The sequence below is a fragment of the Acomys minous genome (genome assembly GCF_964271855.1).
Source record: "Acomys minous genome assembly, chromosome: 12".
Lineage (NCBI taxonomy): Eukaryota > Metazoa > Chordata > Mammalia > Rodentia > Muridae > Acomys > Acomys minous.
The window spans coordinates 78,519,090-78,540,151 of NC_140493.1; the positions used below are offsets into that span (position 1 = coordinate 78,519,090).

The following is a 21,062-nucleotide window of genomic DNA, read 5'->3' on the forward strand; positions in this document are numbered from 1 at the left end:
GTTTTAGAGTGATGAGATACTCAAGAATGCAGCAGAGATGCCACCCCCCACCCCCCCATGACTGGCCCGGCTCTACCTCTGTGAACATGTTCAGGCTGGTGGCCCTCACTGCCCTCTGGTGTAGACAGTCTGCTTGCCCACTGTCTTTTGAGTAACAAACCTGAACATAATCCAGCCTTTCAAAAACAAGGCACCATGTGTTTAAAAGCTGACTATTGGAGAAGCACAGAAGAAGTACCATATGTAGACAAAGGACAGTTTTGGGTTGTTGCCATGGAAAGCCCAGGCTCACTTTGTTTACATGTTTAAGGCTGAATGTGCTTCGTGTCCCCAGCGGTGACGTTCATGAAGTAGGCCTCGTTCAGACACTCTCAGGATGCCTGTGTGTATGTAAAGCCTTTGTCGTTAACTAGGGATAGAGGTAGTCAGAGGGCCAGCTCATATCTGTACTCTTAGCACCAAAAGCAACAGAAACAGAGAAGCTAGGTAAACAAACACCTCGGAATATCTGTGCCCAGAGTGTGAAACTGCAATTTGTGAAGGTCTATACTGTCGTATATTTTTAATAATTGAGCTTAATAATCTTCCAAACAATTCACACTGGAATCTTGGCCTTCCAAGACACATGAAGGCATAAGCATGTCTTATTTTAATATATCAGGAAGACTAGACCTATTGAAAAGAAAACTCAGGTGTGTACCCCTGAAGAGATGGGGGTCATATTGCCTGTAATTCCTGCACCTGAGGCTGAGGCAGGAGGATTGTGAATAGGAGGACAGCCTGTGTTACATAGTGAGACGCTCTCAGAAACAAAGAAAGAGAGCCTAAGGAACAGCTGAGTGTATTTATTCCTTGTGTGTGAGGATCTGGAGCAGAGAGACAGAAGTAAGAACCTAGGGCCCCCCGCCCCCCTTCTAGGAGTAAAAGCAGTCTGTTATGACCGGGATAGTCTCGATGGTTCTATAGCGTATGCTTGCATTTGCATCTCAGCATGATTCAGACTTAGGAATAACTGGCAGCTGTATTTTCCTCACACAGCGGAGAAATCAAAGGTCCTGGGAGGCTTGTCTGCAGGAGGCCCCACAGTAGGACAGCAGAGCTAGAGTTAGCGCTCTGCTCTTCACTCCTGCCCTGACTGAGGTCTGTGCTCATCACCACTTTGTCTCCCCAGAGGGTCCGCCTCCACTCCAGTGGCTTCAGAGGCAAAGCCTAAGAAGGTGCCCAGTGAAGACAAGTGGCTCCAGCCAGCTGCAGAGGGGCCAGGCAGCTCCCATGAGCCCCGAGGGCAGGCTCCAGAGGCAGGGCTGGGTGGACAGGGCATGTTGGCCACATCTGCATCCTGAGAGCAGGGAGCCACCTCCCGCATCAGAGGAGTCTAGCCGGTGCCAAGCCCCCTAAAGGGCCGCCTGGAAGAAATTAATGGCTGACTGAGGGAGGTTGGGGTGAGTTTGCAAGTCCATTGAGCCGGTGGGCGGGCCTTTCTACTACAGACACCGCTTTGACATACTTTTCCCCCAGCAGCCTGAAGGATAGCAGGAAGCTATTTTAGTAGCTTTTCAGCCCTAAAGGCATGTCTAAGACTCAAATGAAATACAGGGAGAAGTTAACTCCTTCGCCCAGCTGTTCCCCCTAACTCAGGCTTCGATGGCAGCTCTGTGTCTGATAGAATAGCATGAAGCCTTCAGGCCCCTCCTGGGATGCCTTGGTGCCCCTCTGCTTATGGAGGAATCTGTTCTTCCTCTAAACCACGGCATACCTCGGATCTAAAGATAAAAAGATAGCTAGGTAGCTGCACGCACCAACAGTCATTTTGGGCTGACTATAAATCTCATTTTTGCCTAGATGGTGCAGAAACAAAATAGGTTGCTTCCTCCTCTTGGGAGGAACTGGCTTTTTTTTTTTTTTTAAACAAGTCGGGTGCTCTTCTGGCCTTTTTGAACCGCCCTCTTAGAGAAGAAAACGAATAACATCCTGATTGGCCTCCATGGAGCAGAAGTGAGGGGAAGCAGCTGGGGGTGGGGGGTGGGCCAGGCTCTGGCCTAGGAATCCCTTTACCCACAGATGTCAAATTTGGCATCCAGTGAGGCCAGTGGGCCAAGGGGAAACACGAGCCAGGTTCGTACCTTGGTCCGGGCATTTTTCACACTTACTAATGAAGTGAGATTTTTAAAAGGCCCTCAACAGGCTTGTGTTAAAGCTGGGGTTACCAAGGTCTCCCCTCTAAGTAAGAAGGCCCGGGAGGGAAGGAAAAGAGAGTGCAGAAGCCTTGGCTCGCCCGTGCCAGACAGCGCTCCTATCCTACCCTACCTTCCTGTCTGAGGCCTGTACATGAGCATAGCCTGCCTAAAGAGAGTATTAATTCAGGTCCCCGAAACGTGGGTTAACACTCAACACTGAGGCGTGATGGAACCAAGGGGACATGCCCAGGGCAACTTCAGGAGCCCGAAGTTGAGCTCAGAGCATAAAGAGTCATCGTGAGGAGAAGAAAGGAAGACCCACTGAATGTCAACTGGGTAAATAGGCCAATGTGACAGACCCAGGTCTGCTTTCAAGACAGACGTGCCTGTCCTGCTTCTGTCCTGGGCCATGTCCCAGCCCCAGCCTGGACCTTGTTTTTAAAGACTTCTGAGAACCAGACAGACCCTAAGAGCCCAACAGCTGGTAGTTACTTTAGGAAAAGACAGGCTATGGTGGGATACACAGTGGCTCTCCAGCTGTAGTGTGTGTGGGGTGCCCAGGGTCTCCCAGGGTCGTAGCCAAGGATGTAGCCAAGGATGACCTTGGACTTCTGACCCTCCTGCTTCTGCCTCCCAAGAGATAGGATTACAGGTTTATGCCATTGCACCCAGTGTATGTGGTACAGTGGATTTAACCCAGGGTAGGACTTCATGCGTGCCAGGCAAGCACTACACTACACTACATCCCCAGCCTCTGTCCTGGAGAGCTCATGAGATGCAGGTTCATGCGCAGTAAACCTCGGTAGGGTGTGAGGTGGTTCTGCCCTCCCACCCAGAGGGTTTTGGTTGGTTGATTGGTTGTTTGGTTGGGTTTTTCAAGACAGGGTTTTTCTGTGTAGCCTTGGCTGTCCTGTACTTGCTTTGTAGATCAGGCTGGCCTCAAATTCACTCTGCCTCCCTGAGTGCTGGGATTACAGGCATGCGCCACTTTTGCTTACCCCAAGTTTTTTGTTTTTGTTTTTGTTTTTTTGACACCAGCTCTCACTTTGTAGCTCAAGCTGGCTTCAAATGCGTGATCCTCCCCCATTTCTGAATTACAGGTAACTACATCCATGTCTGGCTTGAATTTTGTCTAACCAACCTCCAAGTACCACAGCTCCCTCTGCAGTGGGTGGACCACGCTCTGAATAGCAGCAAAGGTGGACAGAACAAGGCTGGGCATCTCCATCCTAGGCCCTGCCCCACCCTTCACTTCCCTGAGCTTCCCCAAGCCTTAGGTGGTGGCTGGGGTTGTGGGGAGTAATGGCATACAGGCCTGGGAAAGTCCAGTGTGAAGGGTGCAACGGGTTCCTGTTGTCATTGTTTTAGTTTCTATGCCTGGATACTCACCCTGTGTGATTCTGAATCCTCTCAGCTTTTCCCTACACCCTCCCTGGCTTCCATGCCTGGGTAGCTGAGTCAGCGTGACCAGCCAGAAAGCTTTGACATGTCAAGACAGGAAATGACAGTTCCCAGGTACTGGCTTTTTCAGGCCTGGAAGGACCTGGAACACACAGCTTGTGTGACCAATTCAAGAAGTCCGGGACTGAGCCCCATACCACGCCCCTATGTGAGAATATCAAGAGGCGAGGCTGTCAGAGAAGTTCCTGTAAGGCAAGAACCAAAGGATGGACCTGTTCGTCATCAGTCTACCCTGTGAGCCAACTTCTGCCTACCCAAGGTGGCCATGGGGAGCCTCCCAGGGGATTCCAGAAGGGACATGCTGGGTGAGAGCCTGCCCTAATCTGTAAAGTGCAGCTGACAGCAGGGTCAGCCTGTGGAGGAACTTGCTGTGATTCCATAGTCATTACGTGGAAGTGTGTGAGGTGCTGTGAGCAGCCTTGGCTCCAGGGGCCTCTCACCCACTCTGTCCCCACTTTTTGCTCCAGTCACCCCAACCCCAGGAAACACCACTCTGTGGTTGTCTGGGCACAGGTGCTGGCACCACCCCTTAACAACCTCAGAAGCAAGGAGCTGCTCTACTGTACTGCACTTGGCTTGTGAATAGCAGACCAGGCCAGACCTCCCTCCAATACCGTCTCTGCCACTCAAAATGTGCTTCCCTTGTTGTTGTTGTTGTTGTTGGTGGTGGTGGTGGTGGTGGTGGTGGTGGTGCCTGTTTTCTTGCTTGCTTGTTTGTTTTGAAATAGGATCTTCTGCTAAGGCTAGCCTCAAACTCTCAGAGTCCGTATTTAGCCAAGGATGACGTCCACTGCTTGATCCCCCTGCTCTGCATCCCAGGTGCTAGGATTGCAGGCGTGTGTCACTAACCCTGTTTGTGTGGGGTCAGGGATCAGCCGCAGGGCTTCATGCATGCTAGGAAGGCCCTTTGCCAACTAAACCTCATCCCTTGCCCCAGGTTTGCTTCAGTTTTGCTCCTCAGAGTAAGAGCATTGATGGGTTCAGATGGCGGAAGGCTGACTACACCACAGACAAAATAATGCTGCTCTGTAGTCCTAAGTACTTGAGAGGCTGAGGCAGGAGGATCCCTTGAGCCCAGGAGATCCAGGGCCAGCCTGAGCAACAGACTAAAACCCTGTTTCAAACGAGAAAAGAAAAAAATAAGGAAGGGGAAGGAGAAGAGCCAGGAACACCATGGTGGGGTTGTTTCGTTGTGTTAAGACAGGGTCTCTCTACATAATCCTGCCTGGCCTGTAACTCACTATGCAGACCATGCTGGCCTCCACCTCATATAGATCTGTTGTGCCTCATGCAGAGGCACAACACCTGGTTGAGAACACCATTTTAAAAGTCTGTGTTATAGTTAGGTACCTATTCAGATTAGTGTAAATCTAAAATGGCTGGGCCTCAAGCCAGCGGAGTCCAGCACCTTCAGCAGCATCCAGGACCTGCAGGACAGGTTCCTCCCTTCCTTTTTCACAAGCACTGCCACAAGCCTAGAGAGAGCAAATGACCTTCACTCCAGTTCAGCAGCCAGTTTGCTCAGGGCCTTCGAAACTACTCAGGTCTGGCAGCATCCAGGCCTACAGACAGCCCCAGCCTGCCGAGGAAACAGAAACCGCACCTGAGGAACGGTGCATTCTCAGAGAAGAGAGTCAAGGGTCAAACATACCCCTACAGGACAAGCCACTGTTACTGTGTATATTGGTTCCACACCTGAAGTCAACTCATAAATACCAGGTTCTTTACATGGGGTGTGGGAGGGCAGTGAGGTCAGAAACCAGCTAACAGAAGTCAGTTCCCTCCTTCTACCATGTGGGCCCCAGACATTGAACTCAGTTTATCAGGCTTGGCAGCAAGCGCCTTAACCTGCTGGGCTGTCTTGCCTGCCCAATACTGATGACTTTTGAACCGTCTTCCTTGGGTAAGTGGAAACAAGACTTCTCGGGCCCCGGTCTGACCTCAGAGGTTCCAGCCGAGCATTTCACATCAGCTGTACTGCCCAGCTCCAAGAACCACTTTCAAACTCGGGACTAGGGCGAGGGGTATGTATGGTTCAGTGGGAGACTCCTGCTGCCAAAACAGGCACTAAGCCCCCTCGCTGGCCCTGCAGCTGTGTGTCAAAAGCAAATTCTGTGGTTTTGCTGGGAATGCTCTGGTCTGACCCAAACTGAATCTGTCACATGTATTAATGGGGAAAACTACAGGCTGTGGCTCCAGGTGGACCTAGAGTCAGAATCCTGGCTGCACCCTCACGCTGTCACCTTTCACCTCCCTCTTCCTCCATTCTTTGGTCTGTAAATCGCATGTCCTGGCACCAGCCTTGGTTGCGGACGTCCTTTGAATGAGATACAGTCTACACAAAGCAGCTCCCTCTACCTGCCCCACAACAACAGGCTCAGCAAAGCGTTCATTCTTTCCTTTCTTGATATCCCTCTGGTCCCAGACCTCATTCTTGGCTATGAGAAACTGTCCTAGGAAGGCCAGCTTGGCTGCTTGCCGCCTGAGAATGCACTTGCAGGGAGTTGCTAGGCTTCCAAATCGGTGTAGCAGAGCACGGGACATGCCGTGGTGGACACTGGCCCTCCATCCCAGCATCAGTCCAGAGGAAAGGATGCCTTTGCAGTCTGTCTACAGTCTTAGTTGCTTCCAACTCAGTGTTGGGGCAGGAGAAGCAACTGCCTGTTTGAGGAATCTCTCCTGTTCTCGGAAGCCCAGGACTGAGTGTAGAGTCAGTGGGAACTGTCTGTTAGGGCATAGGCACTCTGCTGAGTCGCCTAGCGATGTGTAGAGGGCTCAGACATTCCTGACTGCCTGTTGAAGAATGTTTCCTAGGCACCTGTACCCTGTTATACAGGGCATTGGGATTGGGGTGGGGGTGGGGCGCACAAGTAAAGGGCTTCTCAAATCGACTTCTTCCAGAATTGTTCGTTTGGCCCTTCCTAATCTGACATATGAGGTTTGTTCAGAGGTAGAACAGTTTCTGCCATTTTTCAAGTTGGTTCACATACTTTAAAGAGAAATAATGTGTGTGCACAGGGGTGAGTCAACATCGCGTGCAGCCAGCCGTGGCCACTGGGAGAAGAGTCAGCCTGGAGCTGCGGGCTCACCTGCCTCCCACTGAGTCCAGCCCTGTGCAGGAACTGCAGAGGAGGCCCGCTCAGCAGGTCCAGGCTCTCTCCCTCAGCATGCTTCAGCAGCCTCCTGACCCAGCCCATTGCTGTCCTCAAGCCACTCACCCCTGATTACAAAACCTATAGGAAACACATGTAAAAATGGTAGAAAACAAATAGCAAAAAGATATCCTATAACCCAACTTAACCCAGAGGCAATCGTGGTTAACGTTTTGTCTGGAGTATTTGTTCAGTTTTTTTTTCCTTTCATTTGTTTATTCATTTTGCATCCTGATTGCAACCCTACTCCCTCTTCTTCTCCCAGTCCATCCTCCTGCCCACTTCCCCTATGCCCACCTTCCCACAGGTACCAACCCACGCTGGCACATCAGAACTAAGTGCTTCCTCTTTTACCGAGGCAAGACAAGGCAGCCCTCCTATGGAAATGGGATGCAGAGGGAGGCCACAGAGTCCAAGTCAGAGACAGCCCCCGCTCCGATTGTTAGGGGACCCACTTGAGGACCAAGCAGCCCGTCAGTTTCCTATGTGTAGGCAGCGTAGGACCAGTCCATGCGTGGTTCATTGGTGGTTCAGTCTCTGTGAGCCCCCGTGGTCCCAGTTAGTTGGCTATATAGGTCTTTTTGTGGTGTCCTTGACCTCTCCAGCTCCTTCAACCCTTCCTTCACTTTTCCATAGGACTCCCTGAGTTCTGCCTAATGTTTGGCTGTGCGTCTCTGAAACTGTTTCCATCAGCTACTGGATGGAAGCCTCTCAGATGACAGCTATGCTAGGTTCCAGTCTGCAAGGATAGCAGAATATCATTAATAGCGTCAGGGGTTGGCTCTCTCCCTTGGGGTGGTCTCAAGTTGGGCCAGTCATTGGTTGGCCGTTCCCTCAATCTCTGTTCCATCTTTTTATCCCTGCCCATGTTGTAGGCAAGGCAAATTTTGGGTCAAGGGTTTTGTGGGTAGGCACTAGAAGTCCTGCCTGTCAATAGGATGTGGCCACTTCGGTCTCAGTACCACCCCCTGCTGCTAGGAGTCTCAGCTAGGGTCACCCCTGTATCTTCCCACGAGCTTCCCCCATCTCCCGTGTCTCCAGCTTGTCCCTGAGATGCCCCAACACCATTTCCCTTTTCTCTCCTGGTCCTCTCACCCCCATCCCCATCCCCCCCCATCTGACTCCCCGTACCTGATTCCCCCCTAGTCTTGGGTCTTATTATTTCTTAATTTATTTGATTTGTGTGTGTGTGTGTGTGAGAGAGAGAGAGAGAGAGAGAGAGAGAGAGAGAGAGAGAGAGAGAGAGAGAGAGAGAGAGAATAAATGTGAGTGAAGGCAGAAGACAGCATCGGACCCCTGAAATTGGAGTTACAGACAGTTCTGAGCCTCCATGGAGGTGCTGGGAACTGAACCTATGCCCTCTAGAAGAGCAGCCAGTGCTCATTACCCCTGAGCCATCTCTCCAGCCCTCAGTCCCACGTTCTTTGGAATTTTTAAAAACAACTATGTGCTTTTGTCTTAATTTTAACTTACCATCATATAAAGAATTCCCAGGGCACAGAATGCACATAGCTCAGTGGTAGAGTACACGGACACACAGGCAAGCCCTGTCTTCAAGTACCCAGCACCACAAAAATGGTCTTCGTTTTTAGGGTCATCTCTTCATAACTGTGTAAGCACCCACTGTAAGAATGGTAACTCAACACATGCCTTCTTGAAAGGATGTGTTAGGGTGCCCAGTGAGAACCTGACTCGTGAAGGGCTTTTGGCTTCCTGATCAGTCCATTGTGTGCAATCCCAGAAGGGGCCTTCTCAGCTCAGTAGGTGGGCATAGCTTTAGTCTGTCTCCAGATGACACTTTAGGTAATATTACCAGCGATAGTCTCAGCAGCCGTGGCCTGCCTCATTCTGTCCTTGCCGTGTGGGATTCTGTTTACTTATTTACTTACTTGTTTCTTTATTTAAAAATTTAGGGAACTATTGGGTGTGGTGGTACAAACTTTTAACCCCAGCACTCAGGGGGCAGGTGGATCTCTGTTAGTTTGAGGCCAGTGTAGCCTGCAGTGAGTTCTAGACCAACCACCCCTGTCTCAAAGTGTGTGGGGGGGGGCGGGGCATGGGGCGGCTAAAAGTTCCTGTCCCCACCCTCAGGTGGATGTCAGAGACCTTTGTTAGAGCCACTTTCCCTGCCTCTTCAGCCCCAGGCTGACATTCTTGGCGAAGTGGGGTACATACACATACCCACCCACGTGTTCTGACTCCCCATCCAAGGCTCTTGCTGTGCACCTCACACCTCAGCAATCATCCTCAAAGTACTTGTCTTCCCGCCTGAGGGTTCTCCCATATTCCCTTCACACCCTAAGCGTTCCACAAAATCCCTGCCCCCAACACACTTGCTCACAGAGCCATGAAGTCATTTTCTGTGTGGGCCCTGTACCCATTTTACAAGGTACTTATCCAAACACAGTATCATAACAAGTTTACTTACAAGTGTCATTGATTTTTTTTTTTTTGGTTGCAGTTTATGACTGGGGTGTCTCCTTTCTACAGATGAGAGCAAACGCTCACTTGGCAGCGTCAGAACCAAGGGTTTTGTAAGGTGGAACAAGGAAACAGAACAGCGGGGAAGCTGGTGGTGACCATCAGCTTTCTAAAGGCTCCTTTATTGTCTTTCAAGGATTAAAAGATTGTTTTAAGGTCATTTGGATTATTGCATTGACTCAGGTAGACTAGAGTCTCCTGTTCTCAGGAAAAACTTGTCTGTTTTAAGGTCTGTTTACTTCCTTACAGCCAGCTTAATCATGTGCCATTTATCATGAGTGACCTCATTTGATTTGCTGCGGTCTTTTGAGGGCCTCCTGCAAGAGGGGGCCCATCTTAGTCCAAAACAACGGCCTCCCAAAAGTTTTGCTTTAATTCCAGAAGTAGGTAGGTATCTGAGGCCAGCCTGGTTTACGTGGTAAGTTCCAGAGCAACCAGGGCTGAGTAGTAAAACTGTTTCAAAAGCAGAACAAAACAAAACAAACCACAAGTGAAGTGTATCCTCTTCCTCTCCCATTTCTAGAAGTCATAGGCTTAAAATGAACATATTTGCGGGGTCACGTTCCTTCCCAAGTCCTCTGAGGAGAGCCTTGCCTTGCTTCTTTCAGCTGATGTGGCTGCTGCTGTCCCTCTGTCTTTCTCTCTCCCTCTCTCCCTCTCTCTCTCTGTCTCTCTCTGTCTCTGTCTCCCTCTCTCTCTCTGTCTCTCTCTCTCCTGTCCCTCTGTCTCTGTCTCTCTCTCCCTGTCTCTCTCTCTCTCTCCTGTCTCTGTCTCTCTCTCTCTTCTGTCTCGGTCTCTCTAGAGCTGCCTTCCCTTTGTATCTGCGATTGCCCACTTTCACAAAGACAACAGAGTGATCTTGAAACCCTTAGTTATACCTATTTCTTGTTAATCCCTTTGTATCAGAATTTGTGTGTGTGTGTGTGTGTGTGTGTGTGTCTGTGTTTATGTGCTGTGTGCATGTATATCTGTGTGTCTGTATGTGTGGGTGTATGTGACTGTGTGTGGCTGTGTATGTGTGTGTGTATAAGCACTGACATGCCACAACACACTTGTAGCAGTCAGAGAACAACCTCAGATATCGGCCTTCACAGTTTCTATCATGTTTCTGGCTGGGCCTTTCATTGTTGGCTCTTGGCAGACTACCTGGCCCATGCATGAACTTTCTGTGGGTCTCCTCTCTCTGTCTCCTCTCTCTTACTGTAGGAGTGCTGGTTGCAGATGCATGCAGTTTCATACCTTGGTTCTGGGCACCCAAACCAAGCTCAGAGCCTTACATTTGTGTGGCCAGTGTTTTACCCACTGAGCCATCTTCCAGCACCAAGATGTTATTTCTAAATAAGGTCACATTTGGAGTCTGTAACTGGACATGCGTTTGGGAAGGTAAATGTGGGACTCTGTAGTAGGCGAAGTCACCAAGGTCACCTGCCATGGGGAAATGACTTTTCCCGGGTCACAAAGTGAGAAAGTAACAAGAATTGGCACTTGACCCCAGGTCTCCTGATTATCATGTGCCTTTAATTTGTTAAGAACAGGGCTGCTGCCCCACTGTGCTTGGTTATGTTATCTGCTTCGTAGGAAATGAGATTTGGTAGCTATTACCCTAAGATACCTCAGACATCATCTCACCGTTGCTGAGTTAGTGTATTATTGACAGTGACATTGAAGCCATTAGTGCCAGTGGGAATCCCTTAGGTGGGAGTTACTCCCTTATATTCAATATGGTGACACCCACAGGGGATGGCTGACTTGCCTAGAGTAACCAGAAAACTTAAGGAGAGAATTCTGGTAATAAGGCTCTGGTTCATAATCTCTATTCTGACTTTTAGCATGTGCATTGTCACTGAATTGCCTCACTGTCCTAGTGACATGAAAACCTTAATGCCTCCATCACTGCTTAGCAGTTCCCCTGTTAACATCCCGCTGTCTAATTCAGTCTCCCAAACCCCCACCCCGTACACTGGCCACACACAGCAGGCTCTGGCCAGCAACTGGTCCTTCCTCACAGTGGCTCTAAGAGCCTGTGGAAAATAGGAAGTTGGCCACCAACATACCTGGCAGTCAGTATCTCCTGACATTCAGTGTTAGCTCAGGTGTTTCTTTACCTTGCTGATTTTGGGTTTTTGTTTGTTTGTTGTTTATTTGTTTTTTCCTTTCTCTTCTCTCAGTTCACTTCCAAAGCTAGAAGATCTTTTCAAAGTAGCCTAATAGCCATAGCCCAAACCTTACAGCCAAGCGGCTGCATATGGGACTAACGTGGCTTACTGATGGTCATAAATCATTAAATAATCTGAGTAACAATGTCTGTATGTCACACTTACAGTCATATGAGTCATAACACAGAGCTGAGGCCCAGGCCCCTTGCTGTGTAGCACATCTGGCTGTGGGTGTGGATCCTACACTCATTTGTCATGTAACAGAGGTAGGCTCTGAGAAATGTGTTTATCGTTTACATGAGCATCCTGAGTCTCCTTGTAAAAACCAAATAGCACACACAAGTCACTCACTTGATGTTGTCTTCCCCACTCTCTTTTTGGTTTGTTTGTTTGTTTGTTTGTTGTTTGGGAGGGTCTTGCCATGTGGTGCAGACAGGCCTGGTGCGCACATGATCCTCTTGCCTCAGCCTCTCATGTACTGGGTCATGCGCTCTGATGGCTCTTAGAATTAAGGGATGCGGTAAATACAAGCCATGGGAGGCTGCTGCCTGCAGAACCCAGCAAACTGTTTTGTAGCCAACTTTTTTTAAATAAAAGGAATACGCTCTCTAATGTAGCAGTGGTACATAAAGTACTAACAGCGGCTCATTGTCACTGCCAAGTATTAGACGGCACATAATAGTGAGTGCTGTTTTCAACAAGCTCCCCCCTTGCTGTGTTGTCATTGTACTTGGTACCGTGTTACATAAGGATTTGTTTTGTTTTGTTTTGTTGTTCTTTGTTTTTTGAGACAGGGTTTCTCTGTGTAGCCTTGGCTGTCTTGGACTCGCTTTGTAGACCAGGCTGGCCTCGAACTCACAGCGATCCGCCTGCCTCTGCCTCCCAAGTGCTAGGATTAAAGGCGTGCACTACCATGCCCGGCTACATAAGGACATTTTAACACATGTATATAATATACTTTTTGTCCTTTTGAGACAAGGTCTATTCAATAGCCGAGGCTATCCAAGAAGTCACGGCAGTCACCTTGCTTCAGGCTCCTGAGTGCTGGAACTACAAGCATGACCCACCATGCCCTGCGCGAACCATGCTTCTCTGTAACTGAAAATCTAATGGGTGTGTCTTCACTGACACCACTGACACCCCTCAGACCTGTATACAGTGCCTTGCACTGTGGTGATGGCTGTGTGTCACTTGGTGACAAGTTATCCGGTTCCACTAACTCGTGGATTACCATCTCCCACGTAGGCTGCGACCTTGTTGTACAGCATGTGAATGGAGTTTTGGGGGAGCCAAGCATTCATATCCTCTCACCCTACCTACTCTTCTAACATAAGCCAATCTGTTATAAATAACATGCTACTGACATGTTTAAAATATGCTCGGGGGTAGAACACAGCTAGTAACCAAGTCAAAGTTCTCTGGAGCTTATAGGCAGGCAGGCAGATTTGTTACAGGCATTAATTTGTGATTGTGGAAGCTGGGAAGCCCCACTGATGCCTGGGAGCGTCTACAAGTCGAGAGGCCTGGCGGCCAGGAAGCCTGAGTCCTAAGGGCAGAAGAAGACATGATCCCAGCTCAGGGAAAACAAACGTCCTCTTTTTCCACTTTGGTGGGACAGTGCCACACACACACACACATTGGTAAGGAGGGCCGTCTTGCTCCCCTCTCCCAGAGACAACAAGAAACGTTTTACAGGTATCTGGGTATCCTTTGGCCTGGTCGGGTTAACACATAAAACTGAGCAGTGCTCCAGGTGACGATAATGTCCGCAGCTGTGCTTACAGTGACCGGCCTACAAGGTAGAGAAAGCAGTGCTCCCCACCGCACGGGCCTTCAGCTCAGTCTGTCTGGTGAGTGAGGCAAGGAGGCTCCAGCATTGAGCTAGGACCTTAGTTGCCGTGGGCGTCTTTATCACAGTGAACTCCCCAGAAGGCTCATGTCTTGAGGAGCATTGTTTATTCCAGATTCTGCGTTGGGTGTGTCGCCCTTCTCCCTGGTGGCTAGAAATCTTTCCACGGCAGGTTTTCAACCGACCTCAACCCTGGATGAATCTAATTGGCACAGATAACAAGAGTGTGATTAGATACGATTGACAGAGATGAGGACCTCACCCACTCTGCTCCCTCTACCTGGGGCCTCTCTGCCCCCTTGGCAATAGTACCCAAAGGCAGAGCACCCGCTTCCCACACACTCCCCAAGATGCCAGCTTCCCAGCTGCCACAGCATACCTTTAATGGGTGTATGAAACCCAAAGAACAAGATGCTGAGCTGGGAGCCAGAATTCCGGAAGCCCACCTGCACGCCCTGGGCCACCCCAGGCCCCACGGGCTTCGTCTGTCCAAATCTCAGAATCTTAACTCGGAGGGCACAGAAAGCAATAGAGGGAGCCTGTGCTGCCCGCCCGCCTCGCCTTCTTCTTTTTAAATCTTAGTTCCATTTTCTGCCTTAGCCCCATTATCTTGGACCTAGATGGCTAAGCTCTGGCACTCTGGTGCGAGTGGCCGTCACCTTTCTCAGGTGACCGTGAACATGACCAATGGAGTCCTGGACTTCTTGGACTCTAGAGGAATCCAAGCCTTCAGGAACCATCTGGAAGGGCAGAGCGTGTGAACAGCATGGGATGTGGATGGGAGTGATCTTTAGGGTCCCCAGGTTAACCTGAGTCCACACATGAGCTCAAGCCATCAAAACCACCCTGGAATTACTTGCATGAATTGTATATGCAAACGTGCTATTTGTTTTCCCAGTGCTGGAGTCCAAACCCCCAAGGTCTCGTGTGGCTCACATTTGTTAGACAGGCACTCTACCACTGAGCTACATCCCAGCCCTTCAGATACCCCCTCCCATGTTGGGAGTTGAATATTGAGCTTAAAGTAAGCTGAGGAGGCATGCTGCCACAGGGCTGTACCTGCAGACCCAAAACCTCACACAGTTCATTGGTAAATGCATGGCTTTCGCCAACTCTACTTGGAAAGATGAAAGTCACCTTCTACACTGTCTCAGTCTGAGGTTTGTGCTTACTGCCCCTCAGTAGTTTCCTGGGCTCCCTCTGAGCACTTCAGACTCAAACTCAACCTTAGAAAAGGAGATTCAGAGAATACTAGGGTATGAGGCAACCCTCGTCTCTCTGGCTCAGGAGATGCTAGTAGCCGCTGCGTCCCAGGGCTTTGTAAGCTATGCTCCTTTCCCCTCGCGCTGTTTCCCCGTTCCTCAGAACAAGAGTGGACACTAGTCAATGTTAGATGGCTGTGAGTCAGATGGAACCACCGGCACGAGGGCTGTGTAAACAGCGTCAGCAACAGTTGCCAAGCATGTGTGCCCTGAGCTCTACAGATAGCCTGCTCGAGGTGAGCATTTTCTGGCTCCCTGAAACAGTCCTGTCTCCATAAAGGGACACAAACATCCCCTGTCCAGGGGAGTGTCTCTGGGCAAGTCCAATGAAGGATAGCTGTTCCGTCAACACCGACAAGATAGGCACGTTCCTAAGTGCCAGAAGTGACCTCATCCTCCAAGGGCTTGGCCTCTTCACCCTGCGCCTGCTGATCCCTGCGTGCCTGCAGTACTTGGGAGGCTCACCAGACCAGGATGTTGGAGTCTCCTCGGGGCCTCCGTCTAGGAGCATGAGGGAGGCTGTCACCTCTCTGCAGCATCTTAGAACAACACAGAGGGCTCAGGGCTCAATCGCTGAGCACAAACAGGTTCCCCCACACCCTGCCCACAGCTCCTTAGCTATGCCCACCCTAAGAGACTAGATCTATTGGCTTGTGTTCTCCCAAGTGCTGTCAGGCAGACAGGGTGACTCATCACTACCATACTGTAAGGACCTTGGGCTGGGCTCAGGGTGGCCAGGCTAGTGACAGGCATTGGTGGAGGTGACAGGCATTCTCAACACTCCTCAGGGAAGACAGAGGTGATTTTTACATATAACTGTTCTCCACAGCAGGTGCCACTAAAGGAAGCACCTTGGGAGCTAACAGGACGAGCTCCACACTAAGAATTAAGAGACGTGTTCCAGATCTGTCATTTACAGACTCCAAATGTGTCATTTAAGCTCTCCATGCTCCAGCTCCCTGTAAATTAAGGTGTCATGAGCATCGTGACGGTCAAAATGTCCAGTGCAGCCTCTAGTGGCAAAGGGCGTACTGACTTGGCATCGTCGTCATAATCAAGATAGCTATTGTTACTGTTTGCGGTGCTGGGCATCAATCCCAGGGCCTCCCACATGCTGTGCAAAGACTCTGCCGCCGAGCCATACATACACCGTGGTATTCACCTGTTCATAAACACACCTGTTGTGTGCGGAACACTCACACGTCAGGTGCTCTCTTTTGTCGAGCTCAGTCCCCACAGTGGGACCCCACCCCTGAGGTGGGGTCAGGGATCTGAGGCCCCTGCTTTGATCCTCACGTCTTACTCCTTCCTCCTCCTCCTTCAACCTTAGTCCTATTTTCTGCCTATGTATCTTGGCCCTACATAGACTCAAGTGACTGTCCCCTTTCTCAGGTGAACATGGCCACTCAGTTCACAAGGCTGTTGGAACGAGCTTGGCCCGTGGAGTCCTGGACTTCGTGGACTCTAGAGGAATCCAAGCCCTCAGGAACCATCTGGAAGGGCAGAGCGTGTGAACAGCTGAGGGTATGGATATGCTTAGGCAGCTAGCACAGCTCAGGGTGTGTTTTAGAGTGTGTGTCCAGTTCCTGCAGTTTGTGTTTGTTTCTCTCTCTCTCTCTCTCTCTCTCTCTCTCTCTCTCTCTCTCTCTCTCTCTCTCTGTGTGTGTGTGTGTGTGTGTGTGTGTGTGTGTGTGTGTGTGTGTGTGTTTGAGTAATGGTTTCTCTATGTAGCCCTGGTTGTCCTGAAACTCACTCTCTAGACCAGGCTAGCCTCAAACTCAGATCCGCCTGCTTCTGCCTCCCGAGTGCTGGCATTAAAGGCGTGCGCCACCACGCCTGACCCCAGTTCCCGCTCTTATACCAGTTCATGATTCTTTTCTCCCATTACTTTGTCCCTTCATATATTATATACTAGCTGGACATGGTGACACATAACTATAATCTCAGCCCATAGGAGGCTGAGGCAGGAAAGTCGGTAGTGCAACACCAGCCCAGGCTTCATAGTAAGAACCTGTCTCAAAAGCAAAACCAAAAAAGTACAGATTCCTCCAGCTTTTACCATCTATGGACTGGGCCCTCTCTTCCAAACCCTTCTTTCGTTGTTTGTTTCCTTTCTTACCCAAACCCCTCTTGCTACAACCTTTTTTCCCCCCTTCTCCCTGCTTGACTTCAGTCCTCTTGGCCTTCCTTCCAGCTCCTTCCCTGACCTCTAAACACAGTATGTATTGGCACGCTTTTCGAGGCAGGAGCCCTGCTGCTCTTGTGACATGACTCCCAGGCTTGCAGGCCCTGAGTTAGAGAAGGAGCGGCCACCTTTTCTTCTGATGTCACTAAGCATGGGTGCCCCAGGCTTTGGAACAATAGTGAGGACACAGCTCTTGATGTCTCACTAGAGCACCCGAGCTCAACTCCCCAAGGGAACCTGGTTCAAGACCTTGGCACTTTGAGAAGGAGCAGAGACTAACTCTCCTGTCACTTCCAAAGAGTCGTAGCTGCCACCTCAGACACGGACAAAGCAGCTAGAGGTACCTTCCCAACATTACTGAGTAGGAATTGATCTGCAAGCATAGCCTCTGTCCTTAGGCCCATGTCCTTGGGGGCACACTCCTGGGAGTGTCAGCCGTGACCCTGGCTCCTGCTAGTGCATAGCTGTAGTTCAGCTGCGGCCCTTTAAGGATCTAGTAACACTCATTTCCTGCCGCCCCAACTCCCATTCCTGGCTCCTCAGACCCCCATCCTGCCCAGTGGAAGGCAGCTCCCCATGTTAGGTCCCACCTGATAAACAGACCCCAAGTACCACACCCTCCAGGCAGACTCCTTGGGGGGGGGGGTGCATCTGCAGATGCTGTGCGCTCTCCCCGTGCCAGGAATCTACCTCACAATTAGGTGAGAAATAAATCAAAGCCAATGCTGCCTGATGAAATTCAGGAGCCGACAGTGACCCTTGCCACACATATAAATCCCAGCGGGCCGGCCAAGGGCCTTTGTCTGGTCAGAGGGTTCAGGATTATCGGGGCCCACTTTGCTGATGTATGGAGGCACCGGCTGTCGGAGTGTTTACTAACGGTTATCACCTCCAGGCTGTGGTCCTTATCACAGGCAGGGCCGCCCGCCGGGGCCGGGGCTCGCACCCTCTCTATTACCACCTGTCAGTGGCAGCGAGTGTGCACTGACACTGCCCAGTCCTGCCCGCCGGGGAAAGATAGTTTCTGACGGCTGATCAAAGAGGAGAGACAAGGCCTGATAAAGAGTGTGCGTTTCATGTACTTTTTAACTTTGGGGAAACACTGCCATTTGCATTTTTCCCCTGTCCTCCCGGTGCTGGCAGGAACCAAGCCCAATAAATGTAGTGGATTCAGTTACCTAGTTGCTGGGAAAATGGTATGTGCTTAAAGCAACAGACCATGACCTTAATCTCTTTCCAAGAGAGACTGGATGAAATAAGCGTTCTCCCGTGAGCTTGCCGTAGAATAAAGCCGAGTGACTTCACTTCAGACTTTGAAGTGATCTCGCACATAACGTACGTCTAATCTTGGCATCCAGCGGAACGCCGTGTGCTTTCTGGGACTCGGGAACAGGTTTGGATTAAGGAAGGACCCTTGTTTAAGATGCTATCACCCAGCTGTATCGCTCACATCCCTGAAACGGTACCCCGGACATGCCCATGCCCCCGACTGCCAGTCTGCAGTGAGGTAGAACGAGTTCCAGACCTAGGCCGAGGCACATCTGAGTCCTGGCACCAAGTCTGCAAGCCTTTGACCTCACTAAGCCCCACCCGTTATAGGTTACAAAGGATGGTAGCTTAGGAAGTTTTTTAAGTTTAGGTTATACAGACTCCTATGTATTAATGGTGGTGGTGGTGGTGGTGTGGGGTGTGTGTGTGTGTGTGTGTGTGTGTGTGTGTGTGTGTGTGTGTACTTACATGTATTCCACAGGGTGTAATGGAGATCGGGCGTGTCAGTCTTCACCTCCCACCTAGCTTAATACAGGATCTCTTTGGTGTTCACCACAGCGCGCTCCAGGCTAGCTGGCCCACGTGCCTCCAGGAACTCTCCTGTCTCTGCCTCTCATCTCACCATAGGAGCACAGGGATTGCAGATGCTTGCGCTGCCACACCCAGCTTTGCCTGAGTTCAGGAGATCCGAACTTGGGTCTTCATGCTTGCGGAACCACGCTCCACCCCCACCCCCCAGGCCGCCATTTATTTTCGACAGTGTCTCTCATAGGCTGGCCTCAAATTCTCTGTGTGACTGAGGATGACCATGGCCTTCTGGCCTTCTGGCCTCTACCTCTTGTTGGGGTAACAGGCATGTGCCAAGTGGTTTCTCTATCTGTATTCGGTGCTAGAGACTGTAACGCCTCAGGCATGCCAACTGTAACCACTCCTGAGGCTCTAGGTGGAGAGTGATCCTGTCAGGGAAAGCACAGTCACTTGAGTTGAACCTGAAGGGGTTCCTTCGCCTTACCCTAGCTCTCAGAAGTCTCTGAAGACTGGAGGAACCCCATCACCCCTCGGAGACTGTTCTTGAACTTCACGTGCCTCAGTGATGTAGCAATCATTCGTATATGTGTACAATCTGACCCAGTGGTGTGGGCTGCTGTGCGCCTTCCCACCCATTCCTGTTGCTGGGTGACAGGCCGCGGGCGGTGGGTAGACAGAAAACAGTCTGCCCTCCAAAGGCACGGACTCAACATCGTATGTTCCATGTGTGTTGCAGGTACCTTTGACCGGAGCGTGACCCTGCTGGAGGTGTGTGGGAGCTGGCCTGAGGGCTTTGGGCTGCGGCACATGTCCTCCATGGAACACACAGAGGAAGGCCTCCGGGAGCGGCTTGCTGATGCCATGGCCGAGTCACCAAGCCGAGACGCTGTAGGATCCGGAACAGGTAAAGGTGTCAGCAGACTTCTAGCCCGACTTGGTTGTGATTGGAAGCTGTTGGTATTGAGCCGAGGGGAGAGGACATCTGTTCGTTTTTAGCCATCTGTTTCCATAGCTCCCCACTGTAGAAGCCTCTGATACTAGAAAATCCTGTGTGGAGGGCGGGTCCCAGCAGAACCGCCTCTCCTACCTGGAGCAACAGACAGAGATGCCTTGAGAAATACAACTGTAGGCCTGGGCCTATAGCTCCACATTGGAGTCCTTGCCCGGCACACATGATCCCTAGCACTACAAGAGTGACAGACAGACAGACAGTTGTGCTTGCTAGTCATTCTTTAAAAAAAAATCCCTCCATGGGAAGGAAGACTTGAGTAGTAGTAGCATACCTTTCCATCATGTTCCAATCTCAGCAGACCAGGCCCTGCCAGCAAGCAAGCAGGCGGAGCTAGCCCAAGCAGGCGGAGCTAGCCCAAGCGCACACACACAATCGAACAACTTTTCTTTTCGTGTGCCTTTCATCCTCGACTAGTATCTTGAGAGTCCAGTAAGTCCCAAGTGGCTTCCTGCGTCCATATGTTAATCGTAAGACATCTTTGAGTAGAAGTGAGTCCTACTCCACATAAGTACATACACACGCGCGCACACACACACACACACACACGCACACACACACACACGCGCGCACACACACACACGCGCGCGCGCACACACACACACACACGCGCGCACGCACACGCACAATCACACACACACACGCACACGCACACGCACACACACATACACCATAGTCATCCCATCACCATTCAGCTACAACAGACTTCCTCTGCTTCTCCCATTCCTAAAACACTTGTTTCTCCTTTACTCTCTGTCTCTGCTGTTACTAACAGCCCAGGCCTGCGTCCATAGCCACCCAACAGACCCTGTCCCAGTTTGCCGAGGTCAGCGGGCTGAACAGACCCTGGCTTCCTGGCCTCAGGCCTTCCTTCTCTTTCTCTCCTGAGTTCTGGGCGCATCATCTCAGCTGTGACCTGTCCCAGTCCCTCCCCACTTTCCTGTAGAAGAGGACACCAGTAAGGAGGAACTGAGAACCCCTGGGTGGCTGGTGTGCCGTGCCTGACGTGGGCGATCCATCGTGCCCTTGGGGGGTCTTGGGGGGTGGGGCTCTAGGTATTGAGTTCAACAGAGAGGTGTCTGTCCCCCTACCCCCGCCCGGTCTCTGGCCCAGTCCCTCTGTTCCTTTACTAAGAGGGCAGAGAGTAGCACCTCTACAGCTTAGTGGCTTCTGCCTAAATTGTCATCGTGCAGTGGAGGGGTGGGAAGAGTTAAACTAGAGCTAGGGAGCACTACCAGGTCCTAGATGGCAGCTAATGGCCAGAAGGAAAGGCAATGTGTACCTCCAAAGCTACAGCAGGCTGCACCCCTCCATCAGGCACACACACACATAGACCACCTGCATCCTTACACCCCATACGCATAGTAAATTCATCCCAAGGCCGCTGTCCCCCCCCCCCACTTGCAGAGATAGCAACTCCTCCCCTCCCCAGTACCAGTGCAGGATCTAACCCAGTAACAGCAGCACAGCCTTGCCCTCCATGTCAGGACCCCTGGCCAGCCGTGGTTCCTCCCATGAACCAGAGCCTACGTC

General features: G+C 50.9%; 1 protein-coding gene across 7 annotated transcripts in view; it reads left to right on the forward strand.

Moving 5' to 3' along the window:
- The window catches only part of BCAS3 (BCAS3 microtubule associated cell migration factor), a 469,548-nt gene that overhangs the window by 425,699 nt on the left and 22,787 nt on the right, over nucleotides 1-21,062 (forward strand). For all 7 annotated transcript variants that reach the window (XM_084803266.1, XM_084803265.1, XM_084803270.1 and 4 more), the window contains one exon: nucleotides 19,257-19,424. In XM_084803266.1, coding sequence (XP_084659392.1) covers nucleotides 19,257-19,424 — 168 coding nt within the window. The remainder of the gene's footprint in view (nucleotides 1-19,256; nucleotides 19,425-21,062) is intronic.